At 49.4% G+C, this 23394-nt stretch overlaps 1 protein-coding gene across 1 annotated transcript in view; it reads left to right on the top strand.

Annotated features, from left to right (window-relative positions):
• LOC125740808 (ephrin type-A receptor 3-like) overlaps positions 1-23394 on the top strand; it is a 61899-nt gene that overhangs the window by 15105 nt on the left and 23400 nt on the right. The window contains exons 4-7 of the mRNA XM_049012463.1: positions 19193-19348; positions 20117-20470; positions 21733-21845; positions 23066-23228. Of these exons, the coding sequence (XP_048868420.1) occupies positions 19193-19348; positions 20117-20470; positions 21733-21845; positions 23066-23228 (786 nt within the window). The remainder of the gene's footprint in view (positions 1-19192; positions 19349-20116; positions 20471-21732; positions 21846-23065; positions 23229-23394) is intronic.

Below are 23394 nucleotides of genomic sequence, written 5' to 3' on the forward strand. Positions count from 1 at the left end.
GACTTAAAGCACAGTGTTAAATCAAATAAAGGAATGAAAGTAATAAATACTGTAATAATTTGTTACTGGGGGGGGGCAGTGCTGCTTTAGTGACCTGTGCTGATTCCGTCGGGGTGATTGACCCCTGCAGCCACCAGTAGCTCAGCTGATTCCCCTCTTCTTGCTGATTGTTGGTTAGATGAAGGCCATTCTCTCACTCTAAAAATACGGCTCACTCTCCATTAAGCCCAATAAAACGATGGCTTTTACAGTGTCACTGGGTAGCACTCACTGCAGGGTGTCTCACTGCTGACATTCTGATTCAGAATCGTTCGCAGGCATGTGAGGGTCTGTACTCTATTGGATATGGGTTTTGAACCTATAACCTCCAGGTGACAGGTGCTGGTCCGTATCCACCAGGCAGCCGGGGCTGTCCCGTCTCTGCCTGCATCTTGAGCTCTCTTTGTGCTTCCTGGCCAGCCTTGCTGGTGGTTGCTGCCCAGCGACGTCTGCCGTCACTCCGTCAGGTTCTCTTCTGCTTCAGGGGCTCCACACGGTGGCTCCTAGCTGCTAATCCTGCAGGTGGGCTAATGGATTGAGTGGAATTATATGTAATTAGGGCAGGAAACTGGTGTCAGTAGCACATGGCGTATTTATCAGTGTTTCTGAATTTGACTGTAATGCTTTTTATTTTCCCTGAAGTGCATGCTTGAGAGGATGAAAATTTTAGCAAAAAATTTTAAAAAGAATAAAACAGAGGAACAGGCATTTAAAAACCTGCCTATCTGTCACCAGGGGTTTTTAGAGAAGGGGAGATTGGGAGAGGGATTTTTGGCGAGACTTCTCTCCCTCTCTCTCTCTCTCTCTCTTCCTCTCTCTCTCTCTCTCTCTCTCTGGAGTGGAGTGTGTTTGTGGGTGTGTGTGCAAAACTGAAGCAGAACTGCCGACAGTTCTTGTTAGGTCACCAAAGGGAATGCCGTGTGCTCCATTCTTGGGTCTCACAGGCGGAGAGCTGGGGATATGAATTTCTTATAAGCCGAGAAATTAGCCTGGGCTTCTTCGGAAGGATCTCACTGTGTCACTATCCACAGAGAAGGGGTTAAAAAATGAAGAAATCAAACAGGAATGAGTCAGGTAATTACAGCATCATCTGAGAAGGAAAAAAAATGGTTTTAGTAACTCTCCTCTGGGACAGGGTCCAGGGAAAAGGGGGGGAATCGATGATTTTTACATATCAAGAAGGCCAGTACGAAGAAACACCTACATGTAAATAAAAGATTTAAAGCTCCTCAGAAAGGCAGACAGGCATCGTCTCCAATGTCACTCATCACAAACGGTAATGGATTCAAATTTGGGTCATTAGGCTTTCTGACAGGTGATAATGACCTCATTAATATGTCCTGCTTCTTTGGTTTGAATGGCTGTCACCAGTAATTACTGCTGTCTCTCTCCTATTCGGTATCTCTCTCGTAAGATTCTCCACCAGCTTCAGCATCCTCCGAATCTGATGGCCACATTCCTAGAAGTCGCTTTCCATCAAAGGCAGATGGGGATCTAGGTAGTTCATCCTAATCCATAAGAATGATGCATCCTGGAGTCCCACCTCCGCGGCTTTTTGTGTGTCTTCGGTCACATGTTACTCTGACAGCAACAATGGGACATAACACGAGACTTGCGTGAGGCTGTTAGCTATAAACAAAATGTTCTGAACATGCTCTTTTCCTCTTAGTATGTGAGGATAGAGAGAGAACGAGAGAGAGAGAGAGAGAGAGAGAGAGAGAGAGAGAGCTTTCGCGCTGTCACATGGGCTAAAATGCCCGTGAGAGCTTCAGAAGTGCAGTGAGCTGAATGGCCAGTTATGTAAAGAAAGATACTCCTGGACCTTTCCAGTGAGAGCTGTGACTGTGTGAGATGGTGTGGGTGTGCTATCTGTGTGCATCAGCGGCTCCGCATTGTCCAGCCAAAAGCCTTCAGCCTTGAGTCTGTGGTATGACCAGCAAACAGTAGCATCTCCAGCTGCCTCTGCCCGTAATGGCTACTTCAGTGATATTTCGGTTTCTTCATTGCTGAGTGTGCTGCTCCTGTAAAAAAAAAGAAACGAAAATAATAAGAAAAACAGAGAGAAGGCACCACCAAAGAAGGTTACCTCAGCTCCATTCTATTTCTGTGATTGAAATTTATTCCATGGTGTCCTTCGACCTGTGATGGGCTGCCATCCTGCTCCATGGTAAGCAGTTATGGAGGACGGATGGATGTTTTCTCACCTTGAGGTTGTAGCTCTATGCCGGATGCTGCAGTGCTTCCCAGGGCTTCTTCTGCAAAAGTGAAGAAACTCAGTCAGCAAACTGGTTTCATAGTCACTCTCGTGCATTTTGTTTGGGTGTCATGCATAGTTCTCTCGGCGAATGTCTGGTCCTCAGCATGTTGGAAAACGGGAGATGCTGGGGCCTTAGTTTCTCGACCCCACTGGAAACATGGCGACCCGTTTGAGCATCTGATGCTCCTTCTCAATGGACTTGGGCATTAGAGGCTATCCCCAATGGCTGGGCCTTTCTGGGGGTCGTTCCGAGGCTCTCGTGCCATGATTGCTCGGTTCTAGTGAAGGGGATTATGGGTACAGTTTTTGTGTACATGTTATGTATGGTTTTAATCAACCATAACAGGACTGGCGAGATGACTGACTGGTAGCATGAGGTTCACAAAGGCAGGCAGACACAAAAGCAAAAACCTGAGATCTTGGACACTGACTCCTGCCATTAGGATCCCTGAATCATGGTGGAGAAGCAGCCAGGAGCACTTTGCTCTTGTACCCTTGGTCAAGATTCTTACCTGCCCTGGTGGGAGCATCTTCTAGCATCTAATGGGCTAAGCAGCCCAACAGCAGAGAGGGGTCTCGTTCCCACTGGATTGGGGAACCTTCCGTGCGCCTGCCTCTCCAGCTGCCTCCCGTGCCCTGTGACAGCGCGTCTCATTCCCTCGGCTTTCACGCCGGGGGCTGGGAGTGCTCGCTGAGAGGGCTCCGCCACCACCACGCTGTGAAATCCCACGCATCCGCAGAAAATAACCTGATTAGCGCAATGTGAGAGTGGTTACGTAAGACAGGGAGGGAGCCTGACCCACTTCCAGTGCCCCCCCTTCCCAGAGGAAAGTGCCGGCGCCTGGCAATCGCTGTGCCTGCCTCATCATCGTCATCCTCATCATCAGGAGCTGCTGTGTCTCCTCCCTTTTAGCCTCATTTCCTCTGCACCATCTCCCATCATCTCCACTCCTTCTTGCTTTAACTTTTCTCCCCCACCTTCCCCAGCTAACTCCTCTTTCTGCCGCTCCCATAATCTTATTCGACGCTCTTCATTTCTGATTTTCTGCTCTCTCTCTTTCTGGTCTCCCTTTCAATGCTCTCATGTCTCAATCTGATCCCCTCCTGGTTTCAGTTCAAGCCTCTCCTGCTCTCCATCTGACCCCCTCCTGGTCTCGATTTAACCCCTTCCCGGTCTTTAATTCTGAACCTCTCCCAGTCTCCTGTTCTGAACCCGTCCTGATCCCCTGATTTGAACACAGATGGGTTACTTGTTCCTAACCCCTCACGGTCTCCTGCTCTGAACTCCTTTGGGTCTCGATCTGAACCCCTCCCGTGGTCCTCTTTTGAACCCCTCCCAGTCTCCAAATCAGAGTCCCTCCCAGTCGTCTTTCTTCCGGAAACCCTCCTGAGGTTTTTCTCCTGCTCCTTTTCCCTTCCCTTCTTCCCTCCCCAAGTACTGTCCTTCTTCTGGGTTTCCCCTGGAAGCATTCGACCAATCCCGCCTCCGTCCCCATTTTCTCCATTTGCCCTCTACTCTCCTAGCCATCCCCACTGCTCCTGAGTTGCCAGCCTGTGTTTACCACTGCACTTTAGTAAATGGGGTGAGAAGCGGTGGTTCTTGCCCCTGTGGGACCCGCTTGCACCCTCTGGCACTTCCCTAACACCCTATGCAGAAAGGGCTCCATCTTTCAGTGTAAAACTACAGCTTAAGTGCCTGAGGTGATTGCTCGGAGTATACGAAGATCGCATTGGTTGGGCCACCTCCTCCCCAGCTAAGGTAGCGAGTTCCGGCGGGTTATAAATCTGCCAGAGACCATTCACTCTTCCTTTGCAGTGAGTTGTCCTCTCTTGGTCCACACAGATTTGTATCTCCTTGGAGAAGAGCAGGGGTGTACCTAGAAATTCCCGACACGGACAAAATATCACCTTAGGCCCCCCTGCCTGAATTTATGCATAATTTAATGTATTAAAGGGTCCTTGTCAAGTGCTGGGCTCCTTGAATCTGCCATGGTATTCATGCAGGAGAAAAGGAGTGGGGAAAGGCATTGCAGCAGAACCTGTTCAGCATGACACTCACACTGCAGAGGCGCTGAAAAGTCCAAACTCTCACCTGACCCGCCGCATTCCCGGCCTGCTGTGTTCCCGGCCCAATCCACGCTCCTGTCAGTTTGGGATTCAGGACTAGCTTGGCCAGCAGATTAGGCAGGATTCCCTGCAAGGCCGTAAGTGGGAGTCCCGCAACTCCCAAGGAGGGTGAGGAAGTACACATTGGAGAGACACAGCTGGGAGCGCCACGGCGACATCATCATGGCGACCTGGCCATGCTTATCTGTGATTCCCAGCCTCCCTGCAGCTCCCAAATGCCCCGGTCAAGGCTGTGCCGTCTGGAAGCCTGAAACGGTGGCGAGCGGGAGCGCCCACATCTGAAAGGAGTTTGGAAGCAAGCCTCGCATCCTCTTGCAGCCAAACGGAGAGCTGCAGGGTGGACGCCAGGCTGGGGGCTGTTTTTGTTTGTGTGGGCTAAAAGTTTTCTTTCCCTTTTAGATTAATGGGCTGCAGTGGCTGTAATTGAACAAAGATGGTCCACGGCGGGGTCTGTAGGGGTTCTGCTGATTCCGGAGTTCCCCTGTGGCCAGGCGGTGAAACGGCGCCTTTGACAGGGAGCCAGAGGAAGTTGTTAATTGGGCCCACGCCTCAGAAAAGGGGGATGGGTCAGAGCTGAGATTAGATATGTTTTGGCAAAGCGAAGAAAGACTCCAGCACGTGGACAGATGTTTCCCTCACCCCCGGCTTCTGGGTGTCTGCTACTGAAGTGAAGTCACTCCCAGGCCTTGAAAACGAATATTTTCTCTATCAACCAACATGTTACCTGCTGCGCCGTATCCATACTGTACAGACGATATGTGGCATTGCAACATTGTTGCTGTTATACGCATGGTACGGCATTTACTGCCGAACACAGAGACATCTGCTGAAAGCTGATTAGTGTTTCATAGCATGGAACATACAGGGCTGGAGCAGCCATCTGGCATTCCGGGCATTTTCCAAGTGGGTCGGTAAAATTTATTGTGGAGACACCCCCCACACCTTCTAAATAAAAAAACTTTGGAGTCCCAGTCCCACGTGATTTACATCTCCATAAATCTGACCCTATACTAGATAAGTGGCTTGAATGTGGATGGATAGATGGATGGGTGAATGAGACGACTGCGGTTTCAGGAATCGCTCGAAAACCGCTGTCGTCGTGACATGGACCAATGGATCCCTTCCAAGCATTTTTAATGAGGAAGGATTTGCCATGTTTATAACTTGACCTTGAGCATTAAGCCGATGCGCGAGCCCCTTTCCCGGCCCCGTGGGGGACGCATCTCTGATCCCCTGTCGACCGCGGCGTTTCCCAGGACGGTGAACAAAGTGGTGTTTTTTTTTTTCACCTGCAGCAGTGTGCAGTCCGCTTTTTAACAAACGTGACAGCCTGCTTTTTCCGCGAAGCCACCAATGTCCGAGGGATGATGTATATTCTGATACTGGAGTGTTTTCACCTCTCTGTACCCTCAGCTGTACCCATTGCTGCATTACCCATGCCCTCAAAAGCTGTTTTTCCATTATCCTGTAATGGTAGAATAGATTCTCCATCATGCTTTGTGTGCAGATGAGTGGGTTTGTTCTGAATGGAACAAAGCCCAGTGCCTCTGCTTCTGTTTGTAGTGGCTTCAGTCACAAAGCCTGGAGACACTGACACAAAGCAGGAGAACATTGTGAGAAAGTATGGGACACTGTCACAAGGGCTGGGACACTGTCACAAGGGCTGGGTCACGATCACAAGGGCTGGGACACTATCACAAGGGCTGGGACACGATCACAAGGGCTGGGACACTATCACAAGGGCTGGGACACTGTCACAAGGGCTGGGACACTGTCACATGGACTGGGACACTATCACAAGGACTGGGACACTATCACAAGGGCTGGGACATGATCACAAGGGCTGGGACACTGTCACATGGACTGGGACACTATCACAAGGGCTGGGACACTGTCACAAGGGCTGGGACACTGTCACATGGACTGGGACACTATCACAAGGGCTGGGACACGATCACAAGGGCTGGGACACGATCACAAGGGCTGGGACACTATCACAAGGGCTGGGACACTATCACAAGGGCTGGGACACGATCACAAGGGCTGGGACACTATCACAAGGGCTGGGACACGATCACAAGGGCTGGGACACTATCACAAGGGCTGGGACACGATCACAAGGGCTGGGACACTATCACAAGGGCTGGGACACTATCACAAGGGCTGGGACATGATCACAAGGGCTGGGACACTGTCACATGGACTGGGACACTATCACAAGGGCTGGGACACTGTCACATGGACTGGGACACTATCACAAGGGCTGGGACACTATCACAAGGGCTGGGACATGATCACAAGGGCTGGGACACTATCACAAGGGCTGGGACACTATCACAAGGGCTGGGACATGATCACAAGGGCTGGGACACTGTCACATGGACTGGGACACTATCACAAGGGCTGGGACACTGTCACATGGACTGGGACACTATCACAAGGGCTGGGACACTATCACAAGGGCTGGGACACGATCACAAGGGCTGGGACACTGTCACAAAGGCTGGGACACTATCACGAGGACTGGGACACTGTCACGAAGACTGGGGACACTTAGAAAGGCTGGGGACACTGTCACGATGACTGGAGACATTTAGAAAGGCTGGGGACACTGTCACGATGACTGGGGACACTTAGAAAGGCTGGGGACACTGTCACGATGACAGGAGATGCTGTCACAAAGGCTGGGGATGCTGTCAGCACGGTCTGTGGTCCACACCACCTCATAACCCTGATGCATGGCTTCAATAAACCCCTCAGTTGTCTCCATCTATCCTAACAGCTAAGAGGAAACAAGAGTCAGCATACAGAGGACGTGACTGGGAATCAGTAAAACTCCTGCATGGCGTCCCACCGCACAGCGGACAGGTCATCAATAAGGAGTTGTCACAGTGGCTAACTGCATCGCCGGCATTTCATCAATAATGACTCATTAGGAGCTGCCTCAGAGGAAGACAGCCTATAAGTTAGATAGAGATCCATGCAGTTACTTTTTGAACCCTCAGAAAGATTTCTGACACTGTCTGGCTTCTGAGGACGTGTATGACTTTGCTTAAAGGGCCCCTTCACATAAGGGTGCTTGTAAGATCATTGAAAAACATGTGTCATGGGTACTTGAATAAGAGAACCATCCCCTCGCTACCAAAACAGTGTCAAACAACAGGGAAACTCTGCTCTTCTGATTTACACTGGAGGTTGTCAGCATTTTCCTGGACTCTGTGCTATTTTCTGCCTTCTAGGTTTCCTGCCAGGAATCATTCTGGGAAAAAATATCACCTAGGTGATAGTAAATTGAATAAAATGTCCTGTTTAATAGCCTGTTTAACACGGGGTTAAGTTAATGGTATGAAACCTATGCTGCGCGGTTATCCAAAACTCATAAGCAGACCCCAAGACACAAGGAATGTAAACATCACATTGTGGATTTATGCTCCTTTTCTCGTTCTCCCCGTTTGAGAGTTAAATGAGGCTTTATTGAGGGGGATTCAGTATTGCAGCGGCTTCCCCTCTCCCTTGTCACCGAACTCCTGACAAACAACAACACGACAAAATGAGTCAAAGTAACTGCTCTCATGCAGAGCAGAGCAGAATCCTGTCAGCCACCCCTTTACTAACCAACCCCCGCCCCGACTAAAATAACACAAGAGTCCCCCCCCAAAAAACCAAACTTGCACCTGGTATAAATTACCCATGCAAGATTACAGCGTCGGTAGGAATGCGTGAAATTACCAAGCAATCATCTTGGGTCGGGGAGTGGTGCCTTAGCCATTAAGCACCCTCACCCTCCCCCACCCCCCCGCCGAGGCACACACGCCAAGACGAAACCCCACCCTGGAGATAATGAACGACTGCGGCCTGCGGCCAGTGTGCTGTTATTCCAGGGTTAGAATGGTGGGCCAAATGAAATGGGACACGGCCAAGGGGGGACGAGCTAATCGAACATCTATACTGGGGCGGCACGGGAAAACCAGACAGCTGTTACTCCATCTCTTCTCCCTTCCTGGCCCATCAGGCGCCAAACTGGCCCTCTTCCTCATGGCCCTGGGTGAATACTTACGCCACATCACGCTGACTCAGCAGCACTGGCATGCTAACAAGGAGTGACGTTCGCAGATTAACTCTGAGGCGTGATTCTCTCCGAATACTGGAAGTGATGTGTGGGATGAGGGAAGCATAAATCCACTTGGCGGATTCCTCTGTGAGTTGAGTCCTTGTTGCCAGGTGCTCAAGTGGGTTATGATTAGAGGATACACCACTTTGTCACTGGTCGTTACTGTGGCTTTACTACACATTAACTAGTCCTGTTGAAATGCATTGATGAACTACTAGCCATTGGTAATTCATTAACTAGGAAGAGGCCACTAAATTGACCTGAAGAGCTTCTCGCCAATGTCCCCAAAAGTCATGATTATCCTGTTGGGGCGATTCTCATTCAGATTCGTGAGAGTCACTGGGGTGACACGATTGCTCACTGTGCAGAATTCATTATTGTTGGAAGGGGGAATGTTTTCAGCAAAGGAGACAGGCTATTGAGCTAACGTAAGACCTCGCCGAGATGAGGATGATCTTTGAAACATTAAGGCATCACAGCACCCGCGAGCCTGACATCAGAGGGGCAGGGTCAATTTGCAGCTTGGATGTCCTCCTTAGCCACCAGTTTCGTAGTAAATCAGAGCTCCTGGGGGAGCTGACCTTTGGCTGACCTCTGAGGGGCACCGTTTTCATAGCCTGTGGCTGCCAGGCCTGTGATACACAGAGCGGAGCATGAGAGGATGCAAAAGGTTAGCGCAAACGTCTGACTTCCAGGCGCGACTAAGTCTGCAGATCCATCAAATTGTGATCGATTCCAGTACCCGCACCTCCCCGGAGAACCATTCTCAGCCGTATTATTGTTTCCAGGTTGGAATTTGCTTTGCAAATCCTACTTGGTTCCAGTCCGTGGATGGTGGCCATCTAGCGCTGATGCTACCTCTTCCGGCTCAGAAAGCTGGAGAAACTCTGTGGCAGGTTGTCTCCTTCCATTCGTCGATACCAGACTGCTAAGGGACCTCTAAACAGATGGAAAAGGCTTAGCACTGGTGCTGAGCAGAAGTTTGCAGCAGCTTCTATCTTCTTTTGGAGACTTTACTCCTCGCAGTTTCCAAGCCCAGCTTTATTTTACAGCAGGGATCCTCACCAAAGTTACGATCTTTGTCCTACTTGACATCTTCACCCAGTGTAACATTAACTGTGTCTCTGTTCTTAATTCATACCATATCATATTTCAAGATCTTTCCTGAGTATGTTGAAGTTATTGACAATGGGAAGCAACATGGTATTAAAAGATGAAGCCACTGATGATGAACATGTTACAGAGTGCTTTGGATTAGGGAAGTGTCCTGAGGGCATGTTGAAAGACATTACTCCAGCAGTGCATCACCGCTCCATCTGCCAAAACGCCCCAAGCGTGCCTTTCTCTTATCCATAGCTTCACAGCAACGCCCCCAAACCAAAGACCGCTCAAAGACCATGAGCTTTTCAAACACCCATTGGAGAGATTTGTTACACTTCATTGAACATCAGGATTCAGCCAGATATTTGGGTTTGGTGCAGAGTTTTATATGAGTATTTATGTGCACTACAGCCTTCAAAACGTTGTGCTACTTAGATAGTATTTTCGCAGACATTCCTGGCAAGTGTTTCCTTTTAGAAAAAATTCATTGATGAAAAGGATTCCACTCAGTTGCATGCTCCACACACACAGGCACACAACAATTAGCCTAACTGCATGTCTTTAAACTATGGGAGAAAATCAGAGTATACAGTGGAGGTGGAAGCCTCACACACAGAGAATAGGCAGGATTCAATCCCCCAACACTGAATGTGAACTACCCACTGAGGCACTGTGCCTGAACAAATCCAAGGCACCATTTGTGAAGTGAGTTTACTCGTGTCGTTTGAAGGACACTGGAAACTGTGATTGGAATGTCCTGTGGGAATTCTGGAGCTGAGAAAAATAGCGAGAAGCCATGCTGGTAAATTCATCAACACTCAGTTCGGGTGGGGCAGGGAGGTGGGACTGTGCTCCCACGAGGCCAGTAATATGGACAAACTGGGCCATGTGTCGCCCCAGGCGACTCAGTGGAAACAGACAAGAAGTTCGAGAACCACATAATGGTCCAACTGGACGCCTCACTTCTCTACTATGGGCATGGAGCAAATGATGAATTGGTGACACCCGATAAAAAAAATGTGCTGGTGTGGGAGGGTAAATGAAGGGACATTCTTATTGACTGAAATGGATCTGTAGCGGCCTGTCCATCCAAGATCTGTCATTGTGTTTTACATGATGGCTGGGAGCTAAACACTCTGCCATACCTCATTTCCTTAACACATCACGCATGAGGCACGCTGATGTTCTGGAGCCTATATTATTGCTAGTAAAAGCTCCCACATCTGTTCGTATTTCTCGCAATGGTACCAGGCCTCGGGGCACCACTATAGTGCATTGGCGCAGATCCTAGCTGCCAGGGTGTTTTGCCTAAAGGAGCTCACAGGAAGTAACACTTACCTGTAGGTGTTGGAAGCACATATGCCACAGGTGGGTGGAGTATCAGCAGGACCTGCTAATGGATCCTGTAAGCACCCTGCCATTCTGAAATATTCCCGGTCCAGTCTACAACACAGAGAACGTGGTCTTTGGTCTGAAGTTCGTGTGGATGTTTAACAAATTTGCCATGAAATGCATGATGAATCGTCAACAAAGGAACCATTAAATAGTTTTCATCTGACTGGAATGTCAAACCTGGCAGCATTTATCCCCGAACGCAAGGCTGTCAAAAGGATGTTCCAATAATGATTTTACAACGTTTACATTGTCCTACTAAACATGAGAGAGATGCTTTTTTTTTATCGACTAATATACTCTGTGAGTAGGGAGCTCACCACCTTTTCTAGGTCCTGGTTCACAAATAACCGTAAGAGATTCCTCATCCTCTGCTTGAAGGATTCATTGATTTTGAAGAGCCATCAAGTCCAATCACGTTAGCACTAGCTTTGTATGTGGCTTTTTAATATTCTGGGGCAGAACATTCAGCTAGTGATCCCTTGCTATTGGTTTCGCACCTGACAAAGAGACTCCATTCGGAGTTATGTTGCCATGGCGACCTTCACAGTGTCCTCTCCAGGTCTGTAAAGTGGCCTTCTTTGTCAGGGGCTGATGTACCTGTCAGGATGGACAGCTCATAACAGGGACTGTACACCCTCCTTTAGGCATCAGTAACTTCATGTACTTTTCTCAAGCCTGTTCATTACTCCACACCCAAGAATATGTGAAAGCACTTTTCTTACTCACTGGGTACTGTCCTTTCCTTAGGGTGCCCGCTGAAAGGATTTTTGGTGGTTGCTTGGAAAACTCGAGGCACGGAAGGTGCCAACTGCCATGATACCATGGTAATATTACTTTCTTTGGATCGCATTGGAGTTCCCCATTCGTTAGCTGAGGTTTGGTTCTGTAATGATCTGATTTTTCGTCAATACGGGACCCCTAATCTGAATCTCTGGTGTTTGGCTGAAGTTTGGTTCTCTGTTGGGTGTTCCTAATCTTTCATAAACACTGGATTGCTGATGTGGATCTCTGGTCGTCAGCTGAGTGCTGGTTCTGCAGGATCTTGGGCAAACTGCCTCAGGCCTCATAAGTTGTTCTGCTAATGTCCTTCTCCATCTACAGCAACCGCACGAAGTTATGCTAGACTGACTTTCCGAAAATAGCTGAGGCTTTCCAAGCACAAATCTGATCGCTTACTGTGCAGAATTCATTCTTATTGGAAGGGGGGATGTTTTCAGCAAAGGAGACGAGCTATCCAACGGTACTTTTCACTGGAGACTATAAACTCCATTCACCCTGCTCACGTGGGGTCTCTCTGGGGCTTTCCGGCCGCTCGAGTCCGCCGGGGCTGAGCTTGATGGGAAACATACTGAGTGTAATCTGCTGTCTCTGAGGTGTGATTCACAGCTATATCAGAGAGCGCTGAGTCTCTGGGCGCATCTACAAGGTGGCGGTGGGGGGGGTGTCTGTAGCTGGGTGGGCTCACATCCGACCCCCCCCCTCCCCCTCCCTCACCACCTTTATTGGATTTCACAGCTATCAAAGGCTCATGTTCTCCAGCTAAGGAGGACACAACGTGTGGGAAATTCGGTGCTTCTTGCCAATTTGTTTTCCAGTGGAAGCAAAATGTGTCAAAAAGCCTCTCCTAACACATTATGGATATACGTTAACATTAGCATTGGTAGCATCATAGGGGGTCTTTCTATTCTTTACGGTGAAGTATACTTGTCTGGGCTCTGTAGATAAGGGTGAAATTCAGAGGTCAATATTAGTCTTGCACCCCAATGAGAAAAAAATTAAACCTTGAAAATGACAGTGCCGATGATTTTGAGCACTATTATCACTATTATCACTTGTGGTCTGTCCAGGCCTCTGAGTAAATAACTGTGTAAGTTACAGTGTTGTAGGCTGTTATTAATCTTATTACTAAATGTTCACTACAGTATAATTAGCCTGTAATTGGCAATAAAACAAAGGGCTTTTTGTTTGAGTTATTCATGAGTACACAACAGATTTATATTCAAATCACTTTTCATTATCATGCAATTAGATCAAGTTAAAATAAAACATGAAAGTGGGCAGCAGGTGGCATGATGTTTAAGAGCACAGATTTGTTGGGAGGGGCTGAGTCATAGACGAAGGAACTTTACAAACCCGAAGGTGACCAGAGGGGTGGAACTTCCTAATGAACTATATAATGGAGAGGGTACTCTTACTGCATTTGCGTCTGAAAACGCCCATCTATGACGTTTGGCTAATCCTGGGACACCAGCCATATGTTCCGCCCTTCAGGTGATGCCCACCCAAGACGTTTGGCCAATCCTGGAACACCAGCCATATGTCCCGCCCTTCAGATGATGCCCACCCAAGACGTTTGGCCAATCCTGGGACACCAGCCATATGTCCCGCCCTTCAGGTGATGCCCACCCAATACATTTGGCCAATCTTGAGACGCTGGCAATATTTCCTGCACTTCAGATGAAGACCCAGCCTAAGAAATAGCAGAGCAGCAACTTAGAAGCTCCCCAGAAGTGCTTGAGAACTGCGGGCACAGTCACCACCACCCCCACTACCCCACCCCCAGCTGCTCATGACTCTAAAATCTAAAAGCTATCGATTGCTGCAAACAAGCGAGCCCACCAAGGAGTTTGTTAATATTTAATATGGCGTCCCCGGCAAATCGCTTAGAGATGTGTTTTTATTTAGCTGTTATTTTCTCAGTCTGCTAATTTGCTGCCAGGATCGATGTGCTGCACGACAGCACACCGAAAGCCCCGGGTGGGATTCTGAGAGCGAACCAATTTGTTGGGCCTGACAGCCCTTCCCTTCCAGAGGGACGCTTTCCACTATCGATTAAACATGCCTGGGAGTCTATACTTCTCCTGGGCAGTGCTGGGAATCCCCCCACCCCCATCTACGTTGTTATAACGTGGCAGACTGCAAACTAGGCTGGACCTCCCCTCTTCTCGATCTCGTGGGAGATTCACTCACAGCCTCAATCGTTTTAGTAAAATATGCAACAGTGTCAATTGGCAGAGGGTGAACGTATCGACCGTTTAAGTCACTCTGGTAAAAAAATAAATTTCAAACGGAACGATTATAATAAACAATGGTTCAGTAAGCGGGGGTGTTCACTATAGCAGGTGTCGGCGGTTATGTGTTGGGAACGTGCTTCCTGGCTGGATGAGGGCTTGTTTATCGTACATTAGGGCATCATTAGCAGGGAATAGAGGAATTCAGGCCAGACCTTGAAGGGTTCTGAGGCTCTTATTCTTGACTAGATTTACTACATCGCATACGGCTCAAAATCTCCAGCAGTACAACGACAGCTTCAGTCTAACAAGTAATGTGGCACCCGGACCTGAATCAAACCTCACTTGGTTGTCCTTCTACTGCTATGCTATTTTCTTCCTGGTTATGTTTACACATCCATCGAATCCTGTGTCCGTAAACAGTTATAGATAGTTAGATAGATAGGACTTTATTGTCATTGTAGTTATTGAATGAGACTTTGGTAGCTCTCAGAGAGAACAGAGGCGATAGAAAATATAAAATCCAAGATAAAATCCATCCATCCATCTAAAACATCCATTATCTTCCGCTTATCCGAGGTCGCGGGGGCAGCAGTCTCAGCAGGGAAACCCAGACTTCCCTCTCCCCAGCCACTTCATCCAGCTCCTCTGGGGTAATCCCGAGGCGTTCCCAGGCCAGCTGAGAGACATAGTCCCTCCAGCGTGTCCTGGGTCTTCCCTTGGGCCTCCTCCCAGTGGGACATGCCTGAGCCACCTCATCTGGCTCCTCTCAATGCGTCCCTCCCGAATGTCCGAGCTCCTCACCCTATCTCTAAGGGAGAGCCCAGCCACCCTGCGGGAAACTCATTTCAGCCGCTTGCACTCGCGATCTAGTTCTTTCGGTCACTACCTATAGCTCATGACCATAGGTGAAGGTAGGAAAGTAGATCGCCTGGTAAATCAAGAGCTTCACCTTTTGGCTCAGCTCCTTCTTCACCATGACAGACCGATGCAGTGCCCTCATCACTGCTGACGCCGCACCGATCCGCCTGTTGATCTCCCGCTCCATCCTTCCCTCACTCGTGAACAAGACCCCAAGATACTTAAACTCCTCCACTTGGGGAAGGACCCCCCTCCCCGACCCAGAGAGAGCACTCCACCCTTTTCCAGCTGAGGACCATGGTCTCAGACTTGGAGGTGCTGATTTTCATCCCAGCTGCTTCACACTCAGCTGCGAACTGTTCCAGTGAGAGTCGAAGGTCATGGTACGATGAGGCCAACAGAACCACATCATCTGCAAAAAGCAGAGACATAATCCTGAGGTCACCAAACTGGACACCCTCAGCGTTATGAACAGAATTGGTGAGAAAGGACAGCCCTGACGGAGTCTAACCCTCACCGGAAACGAGTCCGACTTACTGCCGACAATGCGGACCAAGCTCTGACAGCGGTTGTACAGGGACCGAACAGCCCTTATAAGGTAGACTTGCACCCCATACTCCCGGAGCACTCCCCACAGTACTGCCCGAGGGACGCAGTTGAATGCCTTCTCCAAGTTCAGAAAGCACATGTAGACTGGTTGGGCAAACTCCCACTCACCCCCCAGAAGCCTGCCGAGAGTATAGAACTGGTCCACTGTTCCTCCCAATCACGCCCCTCCAGGTCTCACTATCATTGCCCACGTGAGCATTGAAGTCCCCCAGCAGAACAAGGGAGTCCCCAGGAGGAGCGCTCTCCAACACCCCTTCCAAGGACTCCAAAAAGGGTGGGTATTCTGAACTGCTGTTTGGCGCATAAGTGCAAACAACAGTCAGGCCCCGTCCCCCCACCCGAAGGCGGAGGGAGGCTACCCTCTCGTCCACTGCGGTAAACCCCAATGTACAGGCGCCCAGCCAGGGGACAATAAGTATGCCCACGCCCGCTCGGCGCCTCTCCCCGCGAGCAACTCCAGAGTGGAAGAGGGTCCAACCCCCTTTAAGGAGACAGGTTCCAGAGCCCAGGTCGTGCGTCGAGGTGAGCCCGACTAGTCGGAACCTTACAACCTCGCGCACCAGCTCAAGCTCCTTCCCCATGAGAGAGGTGACGTTCCATGTCCCTAGAGCTAAATTCTGCAGCCGAGGATTGGACTGCCAAGGTCCCCGCCCTCGGCTACTGCCCAACTCACACTGCACCTGACCCCTTTGGCTTCTCCTACAGGTGGTGAGCTCATTGGAGAGGGGACCCACATGCCTTCTTTGGGCTGTGCCCGACCAGGCCCCATGTGTAGGCCTGACCACCAGGCACTCGCCATCGAGCCCCACCCCCAGGCCTACCTCTGGGGGGGGGGGTTTGACCCGTGTCTGGGCGAGGGAAAATGTGAATCCATGTTTTTATTGATCATAAGGGGTCTTTTGAGCCGCACTTTGTCTGGTTCCTCACCCAGGACCTGTTTGCCATGGGTAGTTGCCTTGCCCAGGGCATCTTAGCTCCTGGAATCATTGGAACACGCAAACCCCTCCACCACGATAAGGTTTTGGCTGCAGGAGAGGTCCAAGATAAAGTTGCAATGCAAAATACAAGATAAAAGTAAAAAAGAAAACATTATACTGTAAACAGATGTTGCACATATTATAATAATTGTATTCAAGCAGTGTAAACAGGTAAAGAGTGTAAAGAGGTATGCAGTGTATACAAGCATTGCACATGTTATAATATTATAATTACTGTATTTACAATCCTAGATGTAAAGAGTTCAATGTGTTAGCAGCAGTTTGGGGGATGTCGGTGGGTAATACAGCTGATTTCTTTGTATGTGTAGAGTGTGTGTGTGTGTGTGTGTGTGTGTGTGTGTGGTCCTGGTATTTCTTACCTTGTACAGTAGGGACCAAATGTCTCCATAATGTGATGAATTTCTGTTTTTTGACCTTATGGGGACCTGTTTCATTTTCCCCAAAAGGGAAAACTCAATTTTCTAAAAAAATCCATGACTGCAATCAAAAAACAAAAAAAATTAAAAACTTTTGAGTTTGTTTGGTTACTTACTGTATGATTATGGTTAGGACTGGATAGGGGTTAAGGTTGTCATAGTTAGTATCAGCATTTTTTCCATTGAAATGAATGAGCGGAAATAAAAGATATAATTACAGGTCTGTGTGTATGTGTGTGTGTGTGTGGATTATGTTTATATTACTTTGTGGGGACCAAATGTCCCTCACAATATAATAAAAAACCTGTTTTTTATGTTTTTCAGGCCCCATAAAGATCTGTGAATGCAATCAAAAAATTAGAAAAAACAAAAATCTCATATTTTGTTTAGTTACTTATGGTTAAGATTAGGGCTGGGTCAGGGTTAAGGTCGTCATTTTGTGATTAGAGTTTTCCCCATAGAAATGAATGGAGAGTCCCCACAAATATATAATTACAAACCTGTGTGTGTGTGTGTGTGTGGTTGTATGAGTGAAGGGTATGTAATAGAGACTACAGCTCTGGGGAAGAGTCTGTTGGTACGTGTCCTGATGGTCTTTTATCTTTACGGGTAAAAGACAGCGACCATTGGCCATGGCGGTACTTTATTTGATTGGTGGCAGAAATACAAACACTTTCCTTATCGCCTAGCAACTGCCCAGGCTGCCGGTCTGCATCCACATCCGCGACCCACTGTGACTGCAGCTGCTGGATAGAGGAAATAATAACTTATAAAGACCTTTATATTTCTTTTGTGAAATGGGCAAAGAGACAAACAAGGAGGATGACAAAACAAAATCGGACGAGTCACTGACATCAGAGAAAAAGTGATTTACACTGTACTGCTCAGACTGGGAGAAAACAGAAAACTTTTCTGAACGCCCACCCAAAGAGACTGTTTTGTGTCCAGCCAAAATTTCAGTTAAATATATAGGAGAATCAGTGCCGGAAAATCAAAAACAAAGATGCACCAGAGTTTTGTATTAAGCAAACGCAAAAGTCTACTCATTCGAACTTTTGGTTGAATCAGAACTTCAAGTCAGATTAAATGTCAGGTGATCATGCTTGGAGGTTAAAGCTTTGACTGAGGGACAGCAGGGATGTCTGCAGGCAGCACAGGGGAGCGAGCAATACAGATGGAAGAGGAGGAGAGAAATGTAAGTGTTAGGCTGCCCAAAAGCATTAAGTTAAAAAGGGGAGTGTGTCTGTCTCAGGGAGTGTGTTTGTGTCAGGGAGTGTGTTTGTCAGGGAGTGTGTCTGTGTTAGGGAGTGTGTTTGTGTCAGGGAGTGCGTCTGAGTCGGGGAGTGTGTTTGTGTCAGGGAGTATGTTTGTGTCAGGGAGTGTGTCTGAGTCAGGGAGTGTGTTTGTGTCAGGGAGTGTGTCTGAGTTAGGAAGTGTGTTTGTGTCAGGGAGTGTGTCTGTGTCAGGGAGTTTGTTTGTGTCAAGGAGTGTGTCTGAGTCAAAGAGTGTGTCTGTCTCAGGGAGTGTCTGTGTCAAGGAGTATGTTTGTGTCAGGGAGTGTGTCTGTGTCAGGGAGTGCATCAGTAGAAAGAGGTAATTGATATTTATTGATGTCTCCGGAGAAATTCTTTTTACACCTCCTGCAACTTGCTCTCTGTAAGTGAAAGCAAGCGGGCTGCAAAGGTCAGCCACCCATAGCTGCACCCTGGGAGCTGGGGCTTAGGGGTCTTGCTCAAAGGCTTGTAGATGTACCAAAGCCAGGCTTGAATTGGCTGAGTCACATGCTGCCCCCAATATAGGCAAGAGAGGCAATAGGGAGTCCTAACACAGGATATTCACAAATATAATTTAATTATCCCCCTAAAAAAATCTGAGCGCCCTACTTTTTCACACATCAAAGGGGGCAGCCCTAACCTACATACACCTTGGTGGATGAAGTCCTGTATTTTTGTAAAGTTTAGGGATTTCCCAGAGGAGATACCCTGCTCTTATGAGAGGATGGTCTATAGGGATTTTCCTTGGTACCCCCTGTATGGGCATGTTGCTGCGCTCTCAGCGAAGCAGTCAGCGTGGATCTGCAGAGCATGCCGATAATCACGTCATACTTGTGATTCTGTCTGCGTTGGCATCAGCGGCCCCCACGCTGTACCCCCTTCCTTGAGTGCCTTCCTGTGTTGAGATTGCCATGCAGCCTGTGCCTGTCTCTCCCCTCCCTCTCACTCCAGGGCTGACCTGGCCAATCTCCCTGTCTCCCTCTCACCTCGCAGCCTGCAGGCCCGGCTTCTACAAGGCCTCGTCCCTGGATGCCCTCTGCTTCAAGTGCCCCCCGCACAGCCACTCCCCCCAGGAGCAGGCTGCCGAGTGCCCCTGTCTGGAGGGCTTCCACCGGGCCGAGACGGACCCCCGCTCCATGGCCTGCACCCGTAAGCTGAGCCGCCACATTGGGGTCCTTGAATTCTCTGGTTTATTGGGGTTAGATGCATAAAACATAGGCAACAATAAGGAGGAAAGAGCCTGTTCCTGTTCAGTCATGTGACTGGAGTGAAGGCAGGAGCATCGTGAGGCTTAAGGTCTTAGAAAATTTTATGAACTAAAGCTCCCTTTTTTCAGCCAAGATTTATCTTAAACAAATGAGCCCCGAAACTGACGGCACTTTGGCGCTTGTTTACACAGCCCGGCAGCTATGAGTAGCTAATTTAATCATGCTGACGGCAGGCATAAATCACAGCTCCTCGCTGACGCATGTGTGGCCCATTGGCTCCCATCGGCGAGGCTCGCGTCTCACCCGTGGGCAATTCAGAACTTCCCGACGATGGCACTGGCCATCCGTGATTTCCACTGGCCAAACAGAGTGGCTGCGGTGGTCCGGCCACTCCGCACGCGAGACAGACGACTGATAGATGGCGAGCGAGTGTCTGTCACCGATACGCTTTCACATGCTTCAGTCTTTATCTCTTACATACACAAACACACTGTATTACTGTGTAGTGAAATTTACAGAAGAAAGTATGCAATACGGAAGAAAACAAAATAGATAAGAATAAATAACGTGCAAAGGAGCGATATGGAGACACCCCCATGTGGGCGGTGACTGATGATGTGGCGATTTGTCCTTTCTTCCTTTCCCCTCTTCTTTCCTTGCCCCCTTCTCTTCCTTTCTGCTTTTTTTCGCACGCCTGCGGCTGATGCAGGACCCCCGTCGGCGCCCGAGAGCCCGGTCTCCACCGTGAACGAGACGTCGGTCGCTCTGGAGTGGGCGGCTCCGCGGGACAGCGGCGGACGCTCCGACGTCACTTACAACGTACACTGCAGCTGGTGCCCAGGCAGCGGGGGGGCATGCCTGCCCTGTGGGGGTGGAGGGGGCATCGCCGGGGGGCCCCACTTCCTCCCACGCCAGTTGGGGCTGGCCTCCCCCCGCGTGTTGGTCACCGACCTCCTTCCGCGCACCAACTACACCTTCAGCGTGGAAGCGCTCAACGGAATCTCAGACCTGATCCCTGGGCCCCGAAGGATGGTGTCCGTAAATGTCACCACCCGGCAGAAAGGTGGGGGGCTGGAACAGATATCTCCACCCACCCCGGCGCCGGGGATCAAATCTGGGCAGCCGCAAGCGAATTTGTTTCAAAGCAGCAGCTGCTGATGCCTTTGTAGCTAACACACGCTAGGCGAAGCGGCTATTTACGCGTCCGATTCACACTGGGAGCTCGGCTGGCTGGGCTCAATGGCAGCAACTTACTGGCTCACCATCAACACGGCCGGCCGCCTCTGACCAATGCCACAATCGGGACTGCTGTCCACCGCTGGTATGTGTGGGCTGCAGGTGGGCACATGGCAGGGGCACGTGAAATCCCCCCGCCATGCTGATCTACAGCCAGCTTTCGGCGTGCCTCATTCTCTCTGGTGAACCCTGAGAGCCGCCTTAACTCCAAAGGCTTCTGGTGTTTTCCGAGAGCTTTGTGTCTTTTCTGGGGGAACTGCTGTTGAAGCGGAATAAACTGAACCATCGCAATCTCTGTTTTCTTTTTGCGCATGCAGTTTGTACCCCGCATTCTTTATGTTTGTACTACAGTCCCCTGGCCTGTAGGTGGCATGATTATTAAGAATCATCAGTCCCCACAGAGGGATCCTGCCCAGTTTCCCAGGTATTTATCCTGAATAGTGGCACTCAAAACAGCAAGGTGTGTGAAACAAAAACAGTCACTTGACTGTGCCGTGACTTGACTTCTTTTAGCTGAATTCACACTCAGTGAGAAGTCTTTCCTCAAAGCGGAATCTATATATCATGAATCCTTTTGAGTACATACTGATTTTTTTTTCCTTGTATGAAAAGGTCTTTACCCAGGGTGCACTGGACTTTAAGAAGGCTGAGAGATGAGAGAGCTGGTTCAGATTCAGGGTCCGAGTGATTTTCACCGGGGTCTATTTTCGGTGAAGTGTTGCCGGGGTGATGGTCGATAGGTCTCGTGAGGATCAGTCTCAGCAACCCTGAGGCGTATGCGCTGGGGTAACCTTGGCAACCTTGGTGTGGGGTGTGTGCCCATGTGCGTGCGTGTGTCCCCTACATCAGCAACATGACACGGTGACAGCGATCCTGAATCCAGGCAGCTCTCAGAAGAGGGGGTGGGGTGTGATGGAAAGCTAATTCACTGCAGTCCCCCTCCCCCCCCCCCATCTGTACTCCTGAGACGCTGGCCCCCACTAGGACACCTAACCCACTCCCTCTGCCTTTTAATTAGAAAGTCAGATGAAGCCCCCACCCTCCGCAGTTGTAATCAGTCCCAATGAGTCTCGCTCTCCTCCCCCACAGTGAGCGTGGTCCTCAAGGAGAGGAGAAGTAGAGACAGTGTCACCCTGGCGTGGCAGGAGCCTGACCGCGCTCTTGGAACCGTCTTGGACTACGAGGTCGTCTACTACGAGAAGGTAAGATCGTAAACCCGGGCCTCATCCCTGACCATGCAGTAACGCCGGGGATTTCTCCTCTGCTGGGTCACATGGACCCAAACATGTGATCTCATTTTCCACCGCCATCTCTCAATGGTTTGTCATGGAAGCTTCTGGAAATCTAGGACAAAGGCAGGGGACAGAAATCCCCCAGGTGAATCTCTAATATAACAGACGGATCTTCACCAAAACCCTTCCTAGTAGCTTAATCCCACTTTAACCGATAGCTTGACATTATTAAGGCGCAATTAGGCAAAATTTTGTGAACTGAGCATGTGATTTTTTGTGACAGCAGCACATAAATAATAATAATGAAGTGATGCTTCTTTTGGGGGATGATCGGCGGTACTTCACAGGTCCACAAGGCCCTCAGTGAACGTTCTTTGAACCCTTCACCTTTTCTCAAACTGTTCCAGCAGAATTTCAAGATTAGCTTGTGGAAATTGCCCTGGGACATACCCACTTAATTAGAGCTTCACGAGAGCCACTCTAAAAAGCTGACTCCGTTGCCGATGTGACGAATTGGGGGAAGCGTGCCGAGGGTGTCAAACAAAAAGGTGGGAACGGCCTACCACAGCGGATCCCCATCAAGACGGTCGGTGCTCTTCGTAAAGCCGAGTGCGTAGATGAACAAAGCCGTTACTGTCTCTATCAGGCATCCTCCGGAACCGGGACGGAAGCTGTATGTCTCGTTCGCTCTGCATTCTGGGAGCCCGTATGTTGGTAGGAAGCGATGAGAAATTTATACCAACAAAAAAAAATAGGGGCACAGATGGCAGGACGACAGAGAGGCACACAGGCGGCACCATGAAGCCCAACCTGTGAAGTGGCAGGATTTCCACTGCTCTCCTCCAGCTCATTAGGTGTTTTCACTCCTGCCCCAGACTCCATCAGGTCCTAGGCTCTTCTCACAGACGTGACCATCCATTTTTCTCTGCCAAGCTGTCCCCTGATACACCCATATTTCATTTATTTAGCAGATGCTTTAATGCAAAGCAACATACCTTTTTTTGAGAAAGCAGGGACAGCCAGTTCCTGAAGTAGTTTGGAGGATAAGGGTTATTGATGATATCACTCAGCTGACCCTGGGATTTAAACCAATGACCTTCCGATTACATGCACAGAGTCCAAATCCTCAGAGCCTCTGGGATGGGGCATAACGGTGGCTGTTTCACCTTCCTACTCTCCCTCCCCCTCAGAATCAGCGGGAGCAGAACTACACAGTCCTGAAGACGCGGTCCAACATCATGACTGTGGACGGTTTGAAGCCGGGCACCGCCTACGTGTTCCGGGTGCGGGCGCGCACGGACGGCGGATACGGCGTCTACGGGGGCGAGATCGAGCTGGAAACCAGCCACGAGGGTGAGAGGCTTCTTGATTCCCCCTGTTGCCCTGTCCCACCCCCCTCTCCCAACGTTCTCCCCCTCCCCAGTTCCTCTGTCTCTCACCAATAACACACAGCCTGAGTAATCACCGAAGTGTCTCATTAGTAAATGAATCACTCGCTTAAAAATGAGAGGGCATACAG

Source organism: Brienomyrus brachyistius, chromosome 4 (assembly GCF_023856365.1).
Source record: "Brienomyrus brachyistius isolate T26 chromosome 4, BBRACH_0.4, whole genome shotgun sequence".
NCBI lineage: Eukaryota > Metazoa > Chordata > Actinopteri > Osteoglossiformes > Mormyridae > Brienomyrus > Brienomyrus brachyistius.